Here is a 23,911-nt window from a genome sequence, read left to right on the forward strand (position 1 = left end):
AGCCTGGACAAAAGAGTGAGAGAGGAAGGGAGGAAGGGAGGGAGGGAGGGAGCAAGGGAGAGGGGGGAGGGAGGGAGATGGGGAAGGGGAGGATAGGGAGGAGAGGGAAGGAAAGAGAGGGAGGGAGGAAGGAAAGAAAAGACCGGGAGGGAGGGAAGGAAGAAGGAAGGAAGGAGGGAGGGAGGGAAGGAAAGGAAGGAAGGAAGGAAGGAATTTGTTTTCTTATAAAAGAAAAATGAACATCCATCCATCTGTCCTGCCCCATGTCCTGTGCCAGCACTGCCATGCACACATGCATTGACTGGGGTGGTGGTTTGCACATAAAGTGCTTCAGGATTGGAGCCAACAGGAGCCCAGGTTATGAATGTCAGGAGATGTCGAGACCATTTTCTTACTGAGCAACAGCACCTCATAGTATCTGATTCTGCTCTTCCCCAGCCTTCTTCCAGCACGAGTAGATTGTCACTGGCTTAACGTTTTGCTTTGGAGAAAGCGCTTCTTGCTGGCACATAGCAGGTAGCTAGATTGATCATGCCCTTGAGCCTGGAGTTAGATTTTGTTCAAAGCCTCCAGTGGGAAAGAAAAAATGCCAGTATCATTAATTGTAGTGTGGGCTCCATTTTATGACATTGTCCCAAATTTTACCACTCAGGTCATCTGTAGAATTGTGCAGGAAGACATACTCCTCAGACCCCTGTGTGTGCTCAGCCTGTGTGTAGCACTGTGTATTTAAGCACACACTTGATTCCAACTGTGTTTGCAAAAAGGGTATTTGAGAGGAGATGGAGTAGGAGGGGTAGCAAAGCTTTAAATGAAAATTTTAGGGTAATTAGCATTTTTCTTTACCTGGAAGCTGGCAATTCTTCTTTTCCACCGTGTTTATGTCTTCTGACTTTTCTGTAGTCCAGCAAGTCTATTAAATGGCACCATACATATACCTAATTGTTGAGGTCTGAGACGTGTGGGGAGTTTCACATCTAACTCTCTGCATCAGTCTGTGTATGAAACACAGACTGTATTACATTATAACATTTGGTGTTCTTTCATTCATTAACTATTAAGCAATATAATAATGCCTTATATTTTCAATACACTTTATAATCTCTAAAGAATCCTCATTAAATTTAATTCTTACAAGGACCTGGGAGATGGTTTTCTATTATTTCCATTTCCACAGATGGAAAAACTTAGAGTCATGTTGGTTAAGTGACTTCCCTGTTGATGCACAGGTGGTGAGGGCCAGAGCTGGGAGCCTGGCTGTCTTGCTGCAGATCTGTTCCACTGGGTACTAAGTCTGGTAGAGAAAGCAGCAAGGGACAGGAAGTACAGGTACACATACCATGAGGGCAGTGTTGATGGGAGAGGTACAGAAATAATGGTAAGGGCCCGGGGCTGGGAGCAGTGGCCACTTTGGGCTGGGAGTGATGGTGGAAATCCTCACAGAAGAGGCAATATTTGGAGTACATCTTGAAGGATGAGGGAGTTGTTTGTTTGTTTGTTTTTTTATAGAGAAGATGGTGACTATTCTAGCAGAGGGCATCATATCAGCAAAAGCATGGAGGCTGGACGGGCAGGCAGGTTTAAGGGACAGAGAAATCCACACAGAGCGAGACTCCCAAGTAGGTAGACGTAACATGGACCGTTGGATATTGTGTTCAACACACATTTAAAATGCTCTTTTAACATTCTTTCTGTTCTGAAGAGATATGTCAAGTATCTCTTCTCAGGGAAATATTGCCAACAAAATTTGAGTAAAAAGGTAGGTCCGTACAACAATGAGATTGGGCAATGTTGGGTTTTGTTCTATTTTTGTTTTTTTTTTTTTCTTTCCCATTTTTGTCATTTCCACAGCTTGATACCTAATCAGAAAAGCAGTATGTTTAGTGGTTAGGGCAGGTCCAATCTGGACTTAACTCAGATCTGAACTTGGGCTCTACCTCCAATTAGAAGGTAAAGTGGGGCAAGTTGACGGACCTCTTTAAGCCTCAGTTTCCTTATCTTGCAAATGAGAGTAATAACAATAGTTACCTCATTGGGCTTCATGAGGATTAAATGATACTGTTTCTAGGACACTCAGCACAGTGCTTGGTACAGTATAGCTTCCAAGTAATGACTGTGGCTGCTAACAGTATCAGCATGATGGTGCCTGGAATACTTGACTATCTTAAACTTCTTAGTTTTAGTCAAAGACTCAACCAAACCAAGGGTTTGCATGTAATCAAAGAAGAAGAGGTTACTCACACATGAGTGCCTTGCTCTGTGCACAGACAAAGGCAAGCAGGCAGGAAAATGTGCTGTGGTCCCAAGGGGTGGGAAACACCCATGGGACAGGAGACTGGGAAGCTGTAGGGAGTGAAGGAGGGACATCACACACTCTCTTCTGTGCGAATTTAAAGTGCTCTTTCAAAATGTTTCTCATTATAAAGAAATATCCCAAGTTACAAATCCAGGCGGCAGGCTCCATGTTAAGCGGTCTGCCTGCATTCCTCTTGCTCAAGTGAATGATCCAAAGGGAAAAGCCTCTTCTACTAATACATACACAAATTAAAACTCCATTTGAGGTACGGTGGGGACCACCTCCTAATTGACTTTGATCATGAGAAAATCAGTTACATGGCGAGTATGCCAAAGGAAATCGGAAGACGGAGAGTTGCTCTGTAGAGCCAGGTAGCGGTACATCTTCTAGTAGCTCTGGAAATGGAGCATAGCAACAGGCACCTTCTCCTTGTGTGAGCTCCCATGCACTAACCAAACACACATTTCTCTTCTGCCACTTCTGATCTTTGGCACAGGTGAGGGAGGGGATGATGCGTCTCAGCTGAGAGGCTGGCCTTTTCCAAGTTAGAACACCTTTATACAGACTCTTCAGACAGCATTGGGAATGGGGTCAACGTGGACATAAGGGCCACAGAGAAAGGAGTCTGACGATGGCACACTCAGGAAATAGCAGTCACTGTCCCAGATCTGGTGGGGGCGTGTTGTACCGCACAAAGGGCAATGCTGACTCCTCACAACAGCAGAGCGGTTTGAACAGGCAGGAGATCCTTTGGGTTTGGTGATCGCGGCATCACGAGCGAGGCCTGGATACGAAGGGGCAGACAGTGGGCATCGTACCAGGCTTAAGCACCCCTTCTGTGTAGAGCTGCTTTGTTGAATGTTTGCCCTGTTGACAGTGATTTGACAGAAACTGCACGTGTATCCCGATCAGGATGACGTGGAAGCCGGTCCTGTGCTTCCTTGATGACAGTGTGACAAGAGCTTCGTATCTGGCATCCCCAGGATCTGCTGTTGGATCTTGGCACTGCTGTGTTGAATGGTACAATTGTAGACAATTCTAGATCCTCGGTTTTCTACGGATAGAAAATTAAAGTAATAACATCTACTACTTCGCTCTGTTTTGAGGTACCTAATCTATAAAATAGGGTTACTAATACCATCTACTTTATAAAGAGTTGTGGTTTGAATAACATAATAAATGTGAATCCTCCAGCATTATATCACGCACAAGGTAAAATTTTAATAAATAGGAGCTGTTATTGCTTTACTAATAATCCTCACTCTGTCTCCTTCCTTTCCTCCTTTTCTTCTTCACCCCTTTGGACAGGTTCTAGGGGGCAGAAATGACCAGGATAATCCCTGCCCTGAAGGGAGGGCTGGTTGATGGCCTGACGTGGCCTGTCCTGTGGGTTCGTTCCCCTTACCTTAAACCCCTTACCATTCCCCCTCCCTTCACCTGGGAAGCAGTGTCTGATGGAAGAACAAGCAAGGAGGATGGCTGTCCTGCTCTGGACATGATTTTCTGCTGTGATTAATGTAATAACCGGGTCATGTGGTGGGAAGAGCTTTGAACTAGAAGTCTGAAGAACTGGGCTTAGCTCAGTTCCAGGCCCTGACACAAAGATGCTAATCAAGCCTGAGTCTCTTCATCTGTGCAGTGAGTGGGGGTGGTAGGTTCCTGGGACCTGAGACACCAGTCCTAGCAGTGTCCCCCAACACTGTAAAAAACTCAGGCTTCTCGCTCCCCAAGTCCTGATTAGTCCTGACTCCATTTTCTCAGTGAAAACCTGGTTACACAATGAAGATGGTGTCGATGCCAGCAACGAAAGCTCCCGTCCGGTAGTACAGGCCAGTGCATACCAAGCACTGTGAGGAGCTCAGAAAGCACACCACTTCTTTCAGTCTCCCCAACTCTCAAAGCCAGGTATTAGTATCACCATCTTACAGATGAGGAAACAGAGGCTCAAAAGAGGAAAGTTGTCATGTAACTGTTCACATCAGAACCAGAGCAGGAACACAGGTCCCTGTGGCTGCAGAGGCTGCGCTCACACCCCTGCCCTTCACTGACATTTTCTTGACTTGGGAGCCAGCACAGTGCGGAGGATCTGGTAGGGAGAGGTCACATAACTGGGCTGAGGTCAGTCCAAAGATTGGTGGGGGTGGCCAACTCCTAAATTAGCTATGTATGGAGGAGGTCTTAGTAGAGGCCGCCAGGCGAAAGGTGCCCAGAAAAGACAGCTTTCTTATTCTATTACTGCAATAATAGTCGATTCTGTACAAATTAGGTTTAAGTGGCGGTTCCCCCACAACTTGCGTCGTGCCCTCCAGTACAGTTGACTTTCCTCCTCTGTATGGTGGTGGGCTCACCTGTTCCCTGCCTCCCTGGCTTGACTGCACCTGATCCTCTGGCTGGGGACCAACTCCACCATCATTTACAGAGACATTGAGCAGTCCCCTGAATCCTTGCTGCAAGGCCTCCTTCCCCCTAACTTTGCGTGACACAGAGAAATGATTAACTGTGCCAGAATCCATTCTCCGAAAATGCTTAATTTGGGAGTGAGAGAAGCCCTGATTGTTGCAGCCAAGTTTATCCAGAGACAGGAGGAAAAGCAGTATATTTACATGATTAAAAATTAGCCCTTTAGCTGGGCATGGTGGCGCGTGCCTGTAATCCCAGCTACTCGGGAGGCTGAGGCAGGAGAATTGCCTGAACCCAGGAGGCGGAGGTTGCGGTGAGCCGAGATCGCGCCATTGCACTCCAGCCTGGGTAACAAGAGCGAAACTCCGTCTCAAAAAAAAAAAAAAAAAAAAAAAAATTTCCATCTTATTTCATTTCTGTAACAGTTGATATCTGGTTGTCCTTTTTATAATGCAGAGTGAGAATTTTCCCTACCGTGTTTGATAAATGTCCAGATTCCATTACCAAGAATGTGTTGTCCAAAATGCCTGTAGTTTTTAAAGATGGGACCTCCACCCTTTGCTTGGTTTTAAGTATGTATGGAATGTTATGATAGGACATAGTAGTAGTGGTGGTCAGACATGGAAATGGTGGGGAGACAAAAATATACATGTGAAATAAAACTCAGTATTTTAATAAAGTAAAAAAATATTGCTCCAGAAAAAAAAAAAAAAAAATTAGCCCCATGTAGTCACCAGTGGGATCCTGTCAGGCTGGTTTAAATGCAATTCTGCTTTTAAAAGATGTTTCATCCATTAGGTAAATATCTCTCCCATCCCCAAAGTCTGTCAGCTAATGGGAGCAGGCTTGGGCCCTCAGTTTAAAGAAATTGGCAATGGCATGGAAGGGAACTAACGAGGAACATACAGAAAGGAGAAAAAGGTAATGTCACAGAGCTGGCTTGAAGTTTTTGGTGGATATAGGAATTAGGGAAATCAGCATAGCAAAATGACAGTGATGATACAGCTGCCATTTACTGAGCTCCTGGTATGTACCTGTACCAGGCATAGTTCATATATTATCTCATGTAATCCTTTCAGGTAGATATTATCATCTTTGTTTTACAGGTGAGGAAACTGAGATTCAAACAGGGTAAGTACTTTGCCCAAAGTCACAAAACCAGCAACTCAACAAGTTCTGAGTGCTTTTACAGAAAGACCCAAATGCAGACTGTGCCTGCTGACAAATTGCTTATTGGCATCACATGGTTTTTGTTTGTGACCATCAGTCCCTGGTCAAGCCCTCAGGATACGAAAGAATGGGGACCCATGCTTTGTTCCTGAGAAGAAAGCCCCTTAACAAACTATCCCCAAAGAGCAAACCTGGCTATGCCATCAGCAAAAGTTTTGCCTTAACATCTTTTTTAAATGTGTGGTTTTCAGGCATTGTAATTCATTAGCAGTGCGATGTGCCTGGAGGGGAACCGGGGCTTTGGAAGCAGTCAGATCTGGTTTCAGATCTGGGTTCAAATTTGGCCTTAGTACTTCCTATCTGTGTCTTTGGGCCAGCTGAGGAGCCTTTCTGAGCCTCCACTTTCTTCATCTGTCAAATTCACTTCTCAAGATTCATGTAAAGACTGAATGAGAGAGCATACGCAGTCCCCCACGTCTGGGGTCTGACACAAGGCGAAAGCTCCAAGTCAGGACCCCTCCCCCATGCTGTATCATCCTTCTCTTCTACCTACCGCTACCCACACTAAGCTGGAGAACTTCCTTTTTAATGCCAATGCGCTAAAATGAGTTTGGAAGCTAGAAAAGAATGCTGCTGCTGTAATTCAAATCCTGATGTCATTTTTATGTATTTCTTTACACATTGTTTTTTGTATGCATGCATGGTTTTGCAGAGCTGCGGTCAGGAAATACTTGCAATTTTGTGCTCTGCCTTTTCTTTTCTTTCACATTTTGTCTTAAGCGTTTTCCCTCATTGCTGTATATCATGGTTATTTTTTGTAATGATTGCCTTATATTCCATCCTGTACCTGTACCATAAGTTAGCTAAGTCATTCTCCTATTTGCAGACGTTGAGTTTGCTTCCAATTTTTCTTTTCTGTTACCCTGCCGAGTATATCTTGTGTATTCAGTGTCTTGTTTTGGAACTTTTAAATGTGGTGGCTTTGTAGCAAAACCAGGCAGAGAACCCAGGGAATGAAAGTCTGTCATTTTTGTTGTTATTATTTTATATTTTTAGTTTTTCCTCCATTAGAGGACTATAAGTCTAAGAACCCCAGTGACTCTGATTTCATAGAAATAGTCATTTAAGAAAAAAAAAAAAAAACCTGAGCACTAATATAAAACAAAGATTGAGTAGCTGCGTGGTTGGGTTGGTTCCCACTGCCTTTTGAAACCAGAAATGCCACTTGAATCAACAGTTCCTTGTGGATATAACCATCTCTAGTCACTCCCTTGAACTGCTAATGTACAAACGAAAGTGGGTTCGTGCATTCCAGTTTTGGAAGGAAAGCATGCTTCGTGACAGCAGAAACTGTCCTGTACTTATGTTGGTGACTTCTGCATAATGACTTGGTTAATTGCCTCCTGCTGGCCAGGTCTGAGGGAAGCCTTCAATGTCTGAACGTCTATGAAGCCTTTCTTAAAAATGTCAAGATAGAGCGTGCACTTTCTGAGCCATCTCTCATGTCTCGCCGGGCAGGAAAAGGCGGCGGGGAACATGTCAGCCCTGGGATCAGATTGACCAGAGCCAAGAGAATCCGAACTTCCCCACCTTGGCTGTTGGCTTTTAGAAATCATTAACATTTCAGTGTGGGTGATCTTGTGAACCAGCTACCTTTCCACAGCCTTTTTCTGAACTCCTTAGCATCTTTTCACCTTTTCATTGAATTACAAACTAGTCTAATGGGAAAACCAGTATCAAGTTTCTTATCTAGGTCACTTTGAGTGTACTTGAGGAACGTTTTGCACAAGAGTTATAAATACACACTGCAGAGTATCATATAGATAATCCTGTGGTGTACACGGATGATGGGTAGTTACCATTCATTCTTCAGGGAACATGGAATACAGTGATTATAATTTATATTGTTTCAGTGGCCTAGTCCATTCTTAGCAGGCTGGGGAGAACCAATTATATTTGTTAGATTTTTTTTTTTTTTTTTTTTTTAATTCATGGCTCTGTCTTACACATAATTTGGATAACATGCACTAAGCCGCTATACACAGCGTTAAATGAAGATTGCTGTGGGCCGGGAAATATTTGTCATCCCTATCAGCTCCTCCTCCCCAGATATTTATTTCCAATATTAGTTGCTGGTGGTTTTATGCTGCCCATATTTTATTTTCTATTTAAAGCAAAATGTGTAAAAGAAGCAGCTTGGTTTGGGAGCACAGGGTCCTGGGTTTTAAAATTGCCTCAGATTTCTACCAGCTCTGCCTAGTAACTTTCTTCACTTCTCTGAGTAACTCAGAATATATCACTATAGCTCTATTCCTATTCCACTTCCATTCTCCAGTAATGTTTTTTTCAACCTACTTCTGTGTGCAGGTGAAACTGAATGATAAAGCATGTGGCATGTAGTGTGCATTCAGATGATACTAATTTTTGTGTTATTATGATTTCGATTATTACAAAGGATTAAAAAAAAAGTGGTGGCTCGATCACATGTATTTCATGGGCAGACTCTGGCTGAGCCGGTGCTGTGTCCTTTGGAAAGAGGAGAGCAAACTGCTTCTCTCCCTTCCTCTTCCCCTTTCCCATAACCCAGAACTGTAGAGGTAATCACCTTCCTAACAATATAGTAAAAGAATGAAGGGGTCACTAGCATGACTTTTATGAAAACCTTGGATCGCAGGTTAAATATCTCCATTATTTTGGCTTTAAAATGACTGCTGTGTTCTCACTTATTTGTGGGAGCTAAAAATAAAAACAATTGAATTCATGGAGATAGAGAATAGAAGGATGGTTACCAGAGGTTTGGAAGGCTAGTGGGAGGTTTGGAGAGAGGTGATACGGCTAACAGGTACAAAAAAAAAAAAAATAGAATGAGTAAAGAGAGTCAAGAAGTGTGCTATTTGATAGCACAACAGGGTGACTCTGGTCAATAATAATTTAACTATACATTTTAAGATAACTAAAAGAGTATAATTGAATTGTATGTAACACAAAAGATAAATGCTGGAGCGGGCAGATATCCCATTTTCCATCACATGATTATTAGGCATTGCAAGCCGGTTATCAGAGCATCTCATGTATCTTGTAAGTATATACACCTTCTGTGTAGCCACAAAAATTTAAACTGTTTTAAAAAGATGACATTACCGGTTGAACTTCATGTCTCTGAATCTCTGCTTCATCCTACTCCTTACTTTCCAGGAAGCCATTTCTCAGCCCAACCTTGGTGACCCTGGGTTTCCTCCCCTGCCCACCAGCCTCTGCAGTTGTTTTTGGATGTCTAAATGTCCTGAGAGAGTCAGTCTAAGTTAGAGTTGAATACAGAGCTTCTGTTTCCCAGATAGTTCTCAGGAGTGTATCTTCCACAGGTCACAGAGACAATTGGCCAGTTTCACGGCTGTGTTGGCCTCTGTGATTGCCAGGCGGGCACAGTGGAGAGGAAGAGGTACCAACCACCCCCCCCACCACCCTCATAGCTGTGGGTTGTCCTGCCTTAATTAACTTCCCTGAGACCCCAGATCTATTGATCGTTTTCACCTGCAACACTTTTTTTTTCCCTGGCTTATTCCCACCCTACCCCCAATGTATTTTTTTTAAAGCAAGGACTTGTTTGCATCTTGCTAAAAATAAAAGAAAGTTGTGACAATAAAAATGTTTCTCTTCACAAAGCTGTGAGAATTCTAGTCATGCTGGGATCAGTTAATTCTCATGACCTTTTAACAAGACAGCACTTCGGCACACTTAGATGAGATAATTGATTCTAATGGGGAAAGAGGCACTACTCCCTTAGCTGCACATGTCTGAGTTGTCTGTAGCTCGAACAATTTTTCTGTTACCTTTGGCATTGCCGATATATAGATGAAGTAAGAAGGTAAGCAGAATTTTGAGCCTCGCAAGTAGCAGAATATTCACTGCTTCCAGGCAAGTTAACTGTGGCAGTATTATTGTTACCTACCCAGGAGGCAGAGGAGAACAGTGCTCAGCACCTCACTTAGTATCTGGTACCAAAAAAGGTGCTCAGTCAATGTCAGCCACTGTTGTCATTATCATTATCGACAGTACAAATGCAACGAATGATGATCACATACAGTTATCACACACGTGTAGTTTGCAAAGCATTTTACCGCATATTACCTCATTCGATAGAACAGCGTTTTGAAGCTTTCTATACTCATTGCTCAGATGAGAAGACTGCAGCTAGGCAGTGGCAGCTGGGATTGAAAACTCATTTCTTCCCTCTGGTCCCACATAGCCTCTCCTGCACCACAGTAACTAAAGAAAAAGCAGAGTGTGCGATCTCATTGCCTCCACCCGAGTGTGGCCTCCTGGCTAAAAGAGACTTGTGTGTTTGTTCCGTGTGGTTTGTGTTCAGACTAGAAGTCAGAAGGGTATGCTGTTCTCCAGTCCCCTCAACGGTTTTTCTGTGTGTCTTGATGACAGTCACACAGCCCCTCAAAACTACCACCAGTGACCCCTGCATACACTGTGGCTAGGTAACAGAGTTTCCTTTCTATCTCAAAGGATCCTATGGTACTGCCTAAAAAGAGACTTAAAAGCCTTTGAGGCTGTTTGATGTATAAACGGGTGAAGTCTTTATAATGCCCACCCAGCTAGATACAGCAAGCAAGAGGTGGCCTAGCTAAGCAGGCAAGCCTGGGCCTTGACACCAGGAACAATGACAGTGTGTGCTTTCAGGATTGGAACAGTTTGGGATTCTAGTCTAGACTCTGCCACCTGTTAGCCATTTAACCTGTGTGTGTTAGTTAGCCTTGTTGTGCCTTAGTTTTTCCATCTGTAAAATGGGGTCATTAATACCTCATAGAATTATTGTTGAGAGTTAAAGGAATACTTATAATACTCTTAGCCCAATGCCTGGCATATTGTTAAATACTCAATAAATGATAGTTTTATGACTATTATACTTTTAATTAGCCTTCTGAGCCTTAAAGTGTACCTCTGTAAATTGGGTCTGGTGAGGTTGCCATGAGGATTAGTATATACAAGTTTCCCTGTTTACTGCCTTTCACACAGTAGGTCCTCAGTAAATACAATTACTATGGGCCTTCATCTCTCTGAAGATCCTTCCCTGTGATCCTCTAGCCCCACTAGTGGGTCAGGCACCCCCTCCTCTAGGCCTTCTGGTCCTGCTGAAGAGGCTTTGTTATTTCTCTTCCCTACTTGGCTGTGAGCTCACTGAAGCAGGGACTCTCTGAGTCCATTCTGGCTCTCCAGAATCTGCCATGGAGTGGGCTTTCAGAGAATTCTCATCAAGTGGGCAAAGGGCTGAATGCTACATCTAGGGTGCCACGAGGGTCCAGGGACTTGAGTGCTTACCTCCGTGTATGGGGAATCCAGGTGGGCATCCAGAAGAGGTGAGCCTGGACCACTGACAGGGCCCGAGGCTGGAATCCTAAACTGTGATTTAAGCAGATATTTGGTGATGGATCACAAACGTTTTTGGAGGCAACCTTCCTTGCCTTCTCAAGCATGTGTATCTCAAAGGGCAATGTTCATTCTTTAGTGCTTTATGGTCTCTTTCTAGATTATTGTACAAGACTTTTGGGCTGGGTGCGGTGGCTCACGCCTGTAATCCCAGCACTTTGGGAGGCCGAGGCGGGTGGATCACGAGGTCAAGAGATCGAAACCATCCTGGTCAACATGGTGAAACCCCGTCTCTACTAAAAATACAAAAAATTAGCTGGGCATGGTGGCATGTGCCTGTAATCCCAGCTACTCAGGAGGCTGAGGCAGGAGAATTGCCTGAACCCATGAGGCGGAGGTTGCGGTGAGCCGAGATTGCACCATTGCACTCCAGCCTGGGTAACGAGCGAAACTCCATCTCAAAAAAAAAAAAAAAAAAAAAAAAAAAGACTTTCAGGAGTTGGTCCCTTGGAAAAATACCTTTTGAACAAAAATATATGCACATGGCACAAAATGAAAATGTGCAAAAGATATATGATAGAAAGCAAGTTTCCCTCCTACCCCGATCCATAGTATCTCTATCCTTCGTAGGACACATCTACTATTAGCCAGTCATTCATATTCTACCAGAAATATTTTATACATATACAGGAATTTTTAAACCCAAAGGTAGTGTAGCAAATATACTTCTGCATTTTATACTTTTCTTTCCAGAAAAATGCATAAAGAACCTCTTTACGCTTTGTAGTGGTTGCATTCAATTTTGCTGTGTGTATATTACTTATTTTTCTTGCCCTGTATCAGTGGACTGGTTTCTAATATTTTGCTATAACAAATTATACTGCAGTGAATAACCTGGTATGTACATCATTTAGTGCGCGTATATCTGGAGTGAATAACCTGGTTATGTACATCTTTTAGTGCACTTGTATCTGGAGGAGGAATTTCTAGAATTGGAACCTTTATGTCCCAGGATAATGCATATGTGTATTTTAACTTTGCTAGTTTTTATCAAATTGCCCTCCATAGATTTTTGTACATCAAATTCTCACACCAGCAAAGTATGGGAGTCCTTGCTTTCCATTCTCTGCCAATGTAGTATATTTTCAACCTTATTTATGTTTGCCAAACTATATGTGAAAAATAGTATTTCAGAGTCTAACTTACATTTCTTTTACTATGAGTAATGCCAAGAGTCTTTTCATATGATTAGGAGCTATTTGTAGTCCTTATTCTGTAAACTGTTCACATCCAATGCCTATTCTCCTACTGAGCTTTGAACTTTGCTTATTATTTGTACAAGTTATTTTTGTGTTAAGGAAATTAACTTTGTCACAAAAATTACAGTTTTCCTCCCTAGATTGTGATTTATCTTTGAAGCAAAAGACCAAGACCTCCTGAGACTCCCCCATCCTGCCTACTCCCAGTTCCACCAGACTGTAAGCCCCTTGAGGGCAGGGTCTGAACCTTGATCCTCTCTGTCCCCCAGTCCCCTTTGCAGGGCCTGGCACTGCAAGAGCTCCCTTTTAGGGCTACTTGTTGAACTGAATGGAATGCTTGTGTTTCGCCACCCTGCCCACCCCTCCCGTATGGCTTGGGAGTCCCATTTCTGCCTCCAGCAGAAAAAGATGACTTTTCTCATTGCTCACCACAGCCATGCACCTGTTTGGCCTAAACTGGCACCTGCAGCCGATGGAGGGGCAGATGTATGAGATCACGGAGGACACAGCCAGCAGTTGGCCTGTGCCAACCGACGTCTCCCTGTACCCCTCAGGGGGCACTGGCTTAGAGACCCCTGACAGGAAAGGCAAAGGAACCGCAGAAGGTAGGGTTGCTGCGTTGTCTGTGTCGTGAGTCCTGTGTGTCTGCCTCTGAGCCGAGGAGCCCTCCATCACGCGCGTGCATCATGTGCCTGGCTCACAGCTCCATGCTCTGGCGCTCCCTCCATCCTTCTGCACTCCACGCCAGCTGCCGGCCCACCTGTGTCTTTGTCACAGTTCCTTGTCACTAAGAGCTCATGGCGGGGCTTGGGCAGGGCTCGTGGCGTTCAGTGGAATCCCATCCCATGCCTGGAGGGAAGAAGCATTAGGGGCTTCACACTGCTGGGGTGGCCATCTTTGTGTGGGGTCAGACGAGCTCTTCTGGGCAAACCTCTTGGGACAGATGGGCATCTGTGGGAGGGGGGTGTGGGGAGGCGGGTAGATGGGGTGTTGTAGTGGAAAGATTCTTGGACTCTTGCGGTTTAATAGAAACACGAGTTCATGTGGTCTGGCATTTACTAACCACGTAACCTTGAGCAAGTCACTTATTTTCCTGAGCTTCAGTTTCCTCATCCACAATAATAATAATTATTAGTGTTTGTACAGCACGTTGGTTTTAAAACTGTTTGTCAAAAGCATTTCACATTTAATTCCCACAGAGATCCTGTGAGACAAGTATAATTATTTTATAATTTTTCTAGAGGCAAAAACTAGAATTGGTACAAAGGATTGCACTAATTAAGTGACTTGCCCAGAGTACACAGCCAGTAAATGGTAGAGTCTGGGATAGGAGCCCAGGTCTGTGACTCCAGGGCTCTTGCTGTCTCCATAAGCTTCTCCACCTGACTTGCCCCAAGGTTACAAGACCCTGAAGGAGATGTGGATGTGAAATTCTATTGTGCAATGAGACATGGATATTTCCTATCAACAATGAAAATGGTGGTGGCATTGGGTTTGGTACTCTCAAATGGGATATCCAAAGGCCCATTCTGAGTGTCTTAGAACTATTTCTAAAATGCCATGAATATTGTCAGCCAAGAGTGGCACAGACTCACAAAAGTTGGCGCCCAGAAAGGTGTCTGAGCTAATAAAGCAGCCTGGTTGTCACTGTGGGCAGTGTGGCCTTCCCTCCTCTTGCATCTGCCATGGCCTGCATTCTCTCTCTGTGACCCCTCAGTCAGCACGGTGGCAGTTAACTGCCTCTAACTTTTCGCTGCTTACATCTTTTCTCTTAGTTGACTTTTGGGTCATAGCATCCGAGCCCCTCTGCCCTTGCAAGGATTTGCCTTCCATCCGTCAGTTTGTTTAACAGGGTGGCATATACTTGGTCAGAGTATCTCTTCATGATCTCTGAAATGAAGATCCTGAGGGCCAAAGTCAACTCTTGGCCTCTGGTCATCTTAAGGGAAGTGAGAATTGGGGTCACTTCCACACAGAACCCTTGCCCGCTATTTTGAGGGACAAAGCCAGTCCTCTCATTTGCAAAGATTTTAAGTCTTAAAATACTAAATAATTTACACTTTCTTTGCCTCTTAATAGGATATGGAGGGAGGAATCATGAATGGGACCATGGGAAGAGCTCTGGGTTAGAAGTCAGAAGCCCTGAGTTCAAGTCCAGCTGCAGCCACTGACCTGTGGTAACACCTTAAGCAAATCCCTTGAACACACTTTCTAGGAGCCCTTTTCCTCCTCTTCAAGAGGAGAATATTGAGCTAGATTCTCTCTAAGGTGCATTCCAATTTTTAAGTTCTACCTATGAAAATAGTAACAGAATCATGTAAGTAACCAGATGGCTCTTCAGAATTTCTTGTCACTTTGGCCCTGTCCATGGTCCTGCCTGTTGGCTTGTGGTGCCCATGTCAGCTTATAGTGTCAGATGCCCTGGGTTAATACCATAAAATGAAGACTGTCTGTAGATCAGCATGTACAAATGCAGATTTAAAATGTGCTTAACCCTCAAGGAACTGGTAAAGGATCTCATTTGCAAAACATATTTTCTTCCCTCTGTGATTTCTATCAGACATTCTTCAAACAGGAGTCTGATCTATCTGAAATCTCTTACTCTAATGAAATTAGTCTGTGGGTTGTTTAGGTTTTGTTTTGTTTTTGTAAGGAACAGGAGGTGCAGATAAGAGATAAAATGAAATTGCACCAGATTATTGGTTTATTTTAATTGGAGTATTTTTGCTTAAAGGGATTATCTGTCATTACTGATGCAAATGGAAATCCTGTTTACAAACCCCTTCAATGCAGCACTGTGCTGTAAAGTGGTCAGCATCAGCAGCAATCACTGTGACAAAAAATACATCAGACTGGAAACCAAAGGACAAAGCTTCCTATAGTTTATGTGAGGCCACATTGTTTTTCATTTCTTTTGCCCTGGTCAAACGGATGTCCACTCAGTTTATGTTTTCATTGTGAGGTTAAAAATGCAGTTCCCTAGATTTATCTCAACGGGGAAAGTCTTTAACCCTGATGTGAGTACATATTTCTTGTCCCTTCTGAGGGAATTTGAGAAGACAGCTGATTCCAGAATTAAGATTAGAGTCTTTGCTTCAGAATGATGAAGGAAGCAATGTGGTGTGATAGAAAGAGGGTAAATGGACCTCGGAGCCAGCCAATATAGGATGTTAATCCTGGCCTGCTTTATATTGGCTCTGTTAACTCACGACACTTACACCATCTCCCTTGACCTTCCTCATCTGTGAAACAAAGATGACAATATCTATCCATTCAAAGCCTAATATTGAAGTGGCACCCAACAAATATTAGTTCTTTTCTTCTTATCCACTCAAATCCCAAGCCATTTCATATTAGTTATTAAAATCCCAGACGTCCAGACTAATTAATATTCTCTCCCTGCCACAGATTTTGCAAAGGTTTGGGGTATTTTTGAATTTTTTTAAAGAATATCTACTTCTTATTCATACAAATTCAATATATGATAATCCAAGAACTGTAAATGCTCGTGTCTTTCAGAATAATATGAAACTGCAGTTCATACTGTATTTTCAAAATGGCTGTAACCGTTCCAGGGTTGCCATGGGACAGAAACCAAAGACAGCAGCTTTTCAAACTAAAGCCACAAGAACTTGTGTTATGCATTAATGGGAAAGGGAAAAAAGCATTGAATAAACAAGCATTTCTGATGGTTGAATTGGTGGGCTTGGGATAGCATTTTTTTCTTTCTGCATTGAAATAACAATTGCCCATTAGTTTGAACCATGCAGAATTGCTGTGCGCAGGCTCAGCTGGGCTCTCCAAAATGAAACAGCTTATTTTGATAACCAAATAAATTTCTAACAGTTGCTAAGGAAACTAAAGAATTCTTCATGCAAGTTATTGCATCGAAAAGAATCAAAAAGGTGGAGGAAGGGAAAGAACATTAGTTGATTAGGAATTTAGAACCTATACAGATAGATCGCAGTTCAGGAAAGTAAAGACTGTGATTGGGAAGTGCATGAAATTTCAGTTCTTCAAAATCTTGCTTTTGACTGAACTATCCAATCATTTTAGCAATTCGTTAAGAAATTTCTTTTTTTGAGACGGAGTTTCGCTCTTGTTGCCCAGGCTGGAGTGCAATGGTGCGATCTCGGCTCACCGCAACCTCCGCCTCCTGGGTTCAGGCAATTCTCCTGCCTCAGCCTCCTGAGTAGCTGGGATTACAGGCACGCGCCACCATGCCCAGCTAATTTTTTTTTTTTGTATTTTTAGTAGAAACGGGGTTTCACCATGTTGACCAGGATGGTCTCGATCTCTTGACATCATCATCCACCCGCCTCGGCCTCCCAAAGTGCTGGGATTATAGGCTTGAGCCACCGCGCCCGGCCCAAGAAATTTCTTTTATAGACATGATTGCGTATTTGCCCAGCATTGCTATAGGAAGCTTGAATCTATCTAGCTTTACAAAGCAAAAGACTACTACTAGCAAAATCTGCCTTGTGAAGCCTAGTCTTACTGTAGGGGAGCCATAATTGTGACCTAAGCTTTTTGCAGAGTTTGTGAAGTCTCTAGGGGCACCCAGTGATGGTATAATGCCCTTCTCATGAATGTCTTGAGACCCTGACTGTTGCCCATGAATGTTGGGACATGTTTGTAGATTCCTAATTCATACAAACGATCTTTCTGTAAACCTAGGATGCCGGGAAGTTTTTTGATGGGCCTTGGATCTACCTGGTCTAGCTCTGATATTTAGCCTGCCGGGGCTGTGAATTCTATTGGACTCTTGCTCCTTCAAAAGGTCAATGCAGCCCCACCACCACAGAGAAAGTCTTTGTAGTGTTTTAATGAATCATCCGTCAATCTGATCCCTTCAGTAGCCGTATTTTAATAAATAAAGAGGGATCTTAAAATGGTTTCTTAAGCATTCTGAGCCTCCATATACAGATGTTAATGTTGTGCTTGGAGCTCATCAAGTGCAAGCCAATATGACTGGTAAAACTACTACCTCTACCTTTATTGCTATTTCCAGCACTAAAATCTAGTATTATTTTTATCTTCCGGAGTGTAGGTAGGGATAAGAAGAACTGTATACACAAGACTTTTTGCCTCCAATTGCCTCTAGCCTCTCCTCTCCCTTATGATTCCACCACTGGTGGGTTTTGCTTCCTGGTGGACGGTATTGTATATCCTAGCGCTCACAGCTCGGTGCTCAGAATTAAGGACAAAGAATCTTAGAATCTTATAGCATCTAGAAAGCGTAGGGCAGTAAGGGTTTTTCGCAAGCAAGAAGGAAGGAAGGAAGGCATTTCCCTTTCCCCTGAGGTAAAGGTGATGAGCAGGCTGTTAGCTTTTCCCCCTCAACAGCTCCCAGCCTGACCTCATGGTGGGATTTGGAGACCACTGGTGACCAGAGGCCCTCAGGGTCCTGATGGAGGGTATGTCCTAGAGCAGAGTTTTCTATTTTCATTTCAGCATATACGCACTCAAGACAATTTCTCCCTCCCATCCAGCCCACCGAGGTGAAATACTAAGTACTGGAAAAGCCCCCTTTTGTCATCTCCTCTGGGGTAAGAGCCAACTTCTTTATGCCTGAGGCCCGCAGACCTCTGACTTACAAGGCTGCAAAACCTAGCCGATACAGTCACTGTCTCCTAAAAATACGCTCACTGAGGGAGAAAATGAACTGTGCAGGGTTCTCCAGCAGCATAATAAAATGGGGGAGCAGTTTTCCATGATTTATTTTCACACATGGTAATTATTTGAATTCAGACCGTCCTCAAGTCCTATCAGCTCAGACTCCCACCTCCTCACAAAAGGACACGAGCCCTTGGACTTAGCAGTGTTGCGTTTATTTCTTTTCAGTTTCTGGAAGGAAAAAGCTCGGAATGCATCTGCCTCTGTTTCCTTTTCCCTCTTAGTTCTGCCTCCCTAGCAAAATTAAAAGCTGACGGTAGACTCTTTTCCTCATGGAATATAGAATGGCTGTGGTATTGGGAACCCAAAAATCAGATAAGAAAGAATGTAAATAATTCCACTCCATCTCAATGCATTGTGAATTGGGGTTCTGTCTTTGAACTTTGTGAATCCCAGCGTGGTGGTTTGTGTATCTGTATTTTTCAAGGTAAAAGTCTGGGGCACATTCCTTCCATAAAGGAATTAAAAGCCAACTCTTTCCCAATGCTAATGACAAAATACTAGTGGTACTTTCATTGATAGTGCACATTTTAACTTTTTTGTTGGCATATTTTTAATTAAAATAACATTGAACAGTTTGAAGCTAAAAACCTGATGTTTCTGCCTAGGAGTTTATAAGGGAATGATAACATATGGAGAAGTTTAACATTTAAATTGAATTTTATTATTTAAAACAGTAAAATATTTTATGACTACAACAATGCCCTGCCAGGCTTCGTTTCAGCATCAAATGTGCTTTGTAAGGAGTCTTAGAAAGCTAGGGGGAAAGAAAGACATTTTAATTTCCTATTCCCCAAATGCTTCTTAGAAAAAGTTCCAAAATGTGTTTTCTTTACAAAGGAATTCTTGTTCTCTGAAGTGTCTCTTCCAACATCTCTCACATCACAAAAAACCTTTGGAACCAGGATACCCAGGAAATCCATCGTAACGACAAATAAAATACAGCCTGTTGACTTGATGCTGGTCTTTCAGTGTGCTAAGGGTGGTCTTTCTAACATCCCTGGAGTCTCTCCTGTTCCCTCTCAACTCTCCAGGAGGCTGATGTCTGGCAGGAAGTTAGGGTTTGTATTTTTCACATATGAGTGTGTTTAATTACTAAATAGAGGGAGTCTGATAAGCTGCCTTCCTTCCTTGCACTTACAGTGCCCCCCAGAGACCCGTTCATTCTCCTGATGGGGACAGAAATGGCCAAGAGACTTTACTCATGATGCCCTGCATGGATGCTGGGCACAGGGTTGGGAGCCGAGGTGGGATTTCCAAGTATGGCATAGATTCGGTGTGTGAACCTGAGGAATTTCCTCAGCTTGACCTATTTTAGCACCCATATGATATTTACCGTCATCCAAAGACAAAGGAACATTTTGCAGAAATATTTCCTCTTTTCAGAAGTACCTTTTTCTCATTTTCCCCAGCCCATAACCCTGCCCTAAGCACAACCCCTCATCCGCATATCTTAGCCTCTGATTTTGGCTTCCAGTGTATTCACAAATCAGTGAGCTTTTTAAATACCTTACTCCACCAAGTCATGCTTCCCACTGCTCGGGGTATCATTCTGAGCTGAAAAATTGATTCCAACACTTTGTTCCCTCTATCCTTTCTGTTTTACCCATGCACCCCTTAACACACCAAATCACAGAGTTAGCTCATGTGACCACAAATGATTATTTTTAGGATCAAAATATATCTTAACAAGCTGTGGAATTATGCAGTAAACAGATGGCCCTTGGGGAAGACCCATACTGCTTTGGAAGAATGCATATTTTTAGCGGAATAATTCGAACATCGCTGGGGGAGAAAAAAAAAGTTCTGGACCTTTTTACTCCTCCATGTGGGGAGGGCCGGGTTGGGGAGGAAGCTGACAGCAGAACATTATAGAGAAGGATGTGAGGCTAAGGAGAGTCCTGGGTGTTCAGGTGTCCTGGTTCCCCATCTTCCATGTGAGTAACTGAGATGTCTTTGTCTTCCCTTCCCTGTGTCTTGGTAGGAAAGCCCAGTAGTTTCTTTCCAGACGACAGTTTCATAGATTCTGGAGAAATTGACGTGGGGAGACGAGCTTCCCAGAAGATTCCTCCCGGCACTTTCTGGAGATCTCAAGTGTTCATAGACCATCCCGTGCACCTGAAATTCAATGTGTCTCTGGGAAAGGCGGCCCTGGTTGGCATTTATGGCAGAAAAGGCCTTCCTCCTTCACATACGCAGGTAACCAGAACCCCATATACCCTGTTGATCTGCATGGGCTCCTACTTCCAGTCTTAACCCAAAGTGAAGAAAGAAGTCCAGCCAGGCGCGGTGGCTCAAGCCTGTAATCCCAGCACTTTGGGAGGCCGAGGCGGGTGGATCACGAGGTTGAGAGATCGAGACCATCCTGGTCAACATGGTGAAAACCCGTCTCTACTAAAAATACAAAAAAATTAGCTGGGCATGGTGGCACGTGCCTGTAATCCCAGTTACTCAGGAGGCTGAGGCAGGAGAATTGCTTGAACCCAGGAGGCGGAGGTTGCGGTGAGCCGAGATCGCGCCATTGCACTCCAGCCTGGGTAACAAGAGTGAAGCTCCGTCTCAAAAAAAAAAAAAAAGAAAAGAAAAGAAAGAAAGAAGTCCAGCCCAGAGCCTAAGCCTGAAGGGATGTTTATATATTTTATAGCCCATTTATCCACGTACCCGATCTCAGACCGTGCTTTTCAGATGAATAAGTTTATATCACTGGGGCTTTTTAGGAGGAAGGAATTCTAGGAAATCTCTTAACAGCCTTTCTGCTATTACCCAGTTTCCTAATTTAAATTATCCAGGAAATGGGATCTAGAGAAAAAAGCATGCATTTTAGAATCAGACAGACCTGAGTTTGAATCCTCTTGTTATCAGCATTATAACCTCAGTTTCATTACTTAGCCTCTCAGAGCAAGTTTCCTAATCTGTAAGATGGTGATAACAATACCCACTTGGCAGCGTTGTTACAATGAATAAGAGTAACATTTATAGTAACATTATTTATAGACAAAACCAATGTTTCAATTACAAAGAAAACTTATTCAGTATCCTTGGAATGACAATTGATCCATAACTATTACTCTAAAATTATTAATTAAATGTTTTTGCTACTTTATTCTACCAAGGAAACTCACCTGTGATGATTAATAAAGTGATTCCTAATGTACAGTTTTACAATTTGAGGGGAGAGTACATTCTTTGTCTGTAGGAGGACCCATGTTCAAATTCTGTTCCTTAGTTTTGTGTCATTGGGCAATTTGCTTGCACTTTCTTAATTCTCTATTTCTTTATCAATTAAAATGGGAATAATACCTAAAAAAAAAAAAAAAAAAAAAAAAAAAAAGAGTAACATTTATAAGGCAGCTAGCTAGTGCAGGACCTGGCTCAGAATAAATGTTTCTTCCCTAGTCTCTCTCATTCCTTCTCTCCTTCAGGGTTACGCGTTGACTCAGACACATGCACACCAGAAGCACTGAAAAAACTTGTCCAGGATGACTGACATGTTACCAGTCATGATTAATAAAGAACAGAGACTTGTGCAAGGTCCTGCCAGCTCTGGAATTGGAATAGCGTAAATCATAGGCATTCATCGGGCATTCCCAGGTCAATTGCAGTCTTCCTGGCCATAGTAGTTATTTAAGATTTCTAGATAAAAGGTATGTTTGCTAAGGAAGGAATCACAGGAGAAGAGCCTTGAGCTCTTGTTGACTTCATACTGGTACGCTAGTCCTGGCCTGGATCTCCAGACAGTTTTTCATGAAATGGAATAAATATCTTATTTATCTTTTAAAGCTAGCTCGCTTGCTAGATAACTACTCAATTGGCTTGTAAGTAGGCCGGTAGGACTTAACCACCTACTTGTGGTAAACCCTTTGTGACTGACTTTTCTGGAGTCTCACACGAGCAGTCTCTGTTCAGTTGGCAATTATATTTAACACAGCATGTAATTATTGATAGAGTTTTGAGCTATCAGTTTAGTTCCCCTAAATTTGCTCCCTGAAATTAGAGCATTCAGAAAGAACCATTGACCAAGGGAAACTAGACAGAAACCAAATTTTCATTTGCACACGACTGACATTCTAGTCATACCCAGTGCTCCAATCCCAGTCCTAGCCACCCACCTCTGCTCCCCTCCACCACCCCCGAAGATTCTCGTCCTAACTTGCGCGGAGTTGAACCAGTTGTAGAGTGCCTGGGTTTCTAACCACACACCCGACATTGAAAAGAGGCATCATTGTCCTGGTACAGACTCAGCCAGGGGAAGACTCGCCAGCTGTACAGAAAGAACTGAAACAAAACAAGACTCAAAAATAATCCTCCAATTATGCCTGACTCACAGGAGAACCAGGAGAATATCAGCGTGAAAAAATGGGCTCTGGAGAAGAGCTGAGCTGTAGCCTGACCCTCTGCGCGCCCTTTGTGCTTCTGCTTGTGTTTCCAGAGGTCCTCTCCGGGAGAAGCCCGAGGAAGGATGCTGGCGCTAACTGTGCTTTCTCTGTCTTTCAGTTTGACTTTGTGGAGCTGCTGGATGGCAGAAGGCTCCTAACTCAGGAGGCGCGGAGCTTGGAGGGGACCCCGCGCCAGTCTCGGGGAGCTGTGCCCCCCTCCAGCCACGAGACAGGCTTCATCCAGTATTTGGATTCAGGAATCTGGCACCTGGCTTTTTACAATGACGGAAAGGAGTCAGAAGTGGTTTCCTTTCTCACCACTGCCATTGGTAAGTAAGGGAGCTGCACTCTCTGGGGGCTGTGGGATATGGTCTCTCTGGGTGGGAGGCCGCTTGCAGATTCTGGGACTGACACTGACAAGGGGATTTCAGAGCTGTAGATGCCCCTGGAGCTGGGCACGAGACCCTCCGGACTGGGCCTGCTGCCCAAGGCATTACTTGCCATTCTGAGCTGGCACCTGAGCCCGGGGCTGTCACCCACTGCTTCTCTCCCGCTGTCTGGTTGGTGTGTGGTACATTTCAAGATGGGGGTGGAACTGTGTGATGGGAATCCTGGACAAGCCACACGGAGGCAATGTCTCTCTTCTTGGCACTTCTCTCCCACGTGTTTGTCTTTAGAATCTCCCTTGGTTCACCTCACTGATTTGTGGTTTGGATTTTGTTTTGGCTTTGGCTCTTTTTTTTTGTTTTGTTTTGGAGCCAATAATCCCTGGCCAATGAGAAAAGAAGATATGGGCTTGAAGCGAGAGTAAGAACAGCCGTGCGAAAGGCCGGATGAACCATGCCATCAGTCAGACTGGGGTTTTGTCGGGAATAGAGATGTCCTAATCGCTAACAAAGAGTGGGACCTGATGTGCTACATGAGTGCTTAGCAGGTTCACTGTCCCTCGCAGTGGAAGAGGGCCTCAGCTCTCAGTTCACCCTGAGCCCCTGGGCCAGCGCAGAAGCCTGTGGGTGTCTGGGAAGCCTGGCTCCCTGTTTAAAGGTTTTCTCTTCTTTATTGCATAGAATGCGTCCGCTCCTTCGGTTGCCCTAGTGTACTGTAGGACACTATGGTCTTGGCGATTCAGATCAAAAAATATTTTTTTCTGAGTTTATATTTGGAAGCAGTATGATATAGCGTGGCGATAAAAATTCCCTACAGGAAAATAAAAGGTATGGAAGAATATAACTCCATTATACAGAACACCTGGGAATGGGGTTTCTGTTTAACAAACAGTTCTATGTGGTCTGGAGTTCAACTGAAAAGTCTCTGTTTCAGTCCTTGGCTAGGAGTCTCTCTGATTTAGAAGAGCAGAA

General features: G+C 43.6%; 1 protein-coding gene across 5 annotated transcripts in view; it reads left to right on the top strand.

Annotated features, from left to right (window-relative positions):
• TENM4 (teneurin transmembrane protein 4) overlaps positions 1-23,911 on the top strand; it is a 3,045,593-nt gene that overhangs the window by 2,824,212 nt on the left and 197,470 nt on the right. For all 5 annotated transcript variants that reach the window (XM_074400388.1, XM_074400391.1, XM_074400392.1 and 2 more), the window contains 3 exons: positions 12,936-13,106; positions 20,162-20,376; positions 22,672-22,882. In XM_074400388.1, coding sequence (XP_074256489.1) covers positions 12,936-13,106; positions 20,162-20,376; positions 22,672-22,882 — 597 coding nt within the window. The remainder of the gene's footprint in view (positions 1-12,935; positions 13,107-20,161; positions 20,377-22,671; positions 22,883-23,911) is intronic.

Source organism: Saimiri boliviensis, chromosome 6, assembly GCF_048565385.1.
Source record: "Saimiri boliviensis isolate mSaiBol1 chromosome 6, mSaiBol1.pri, whole genome shotgun sequence".
NCBI lineage: Eukaryota > Metazoa > Chordata > Mammalia > Primates > Cebidae > Saimiri > Saimiri boliviensis.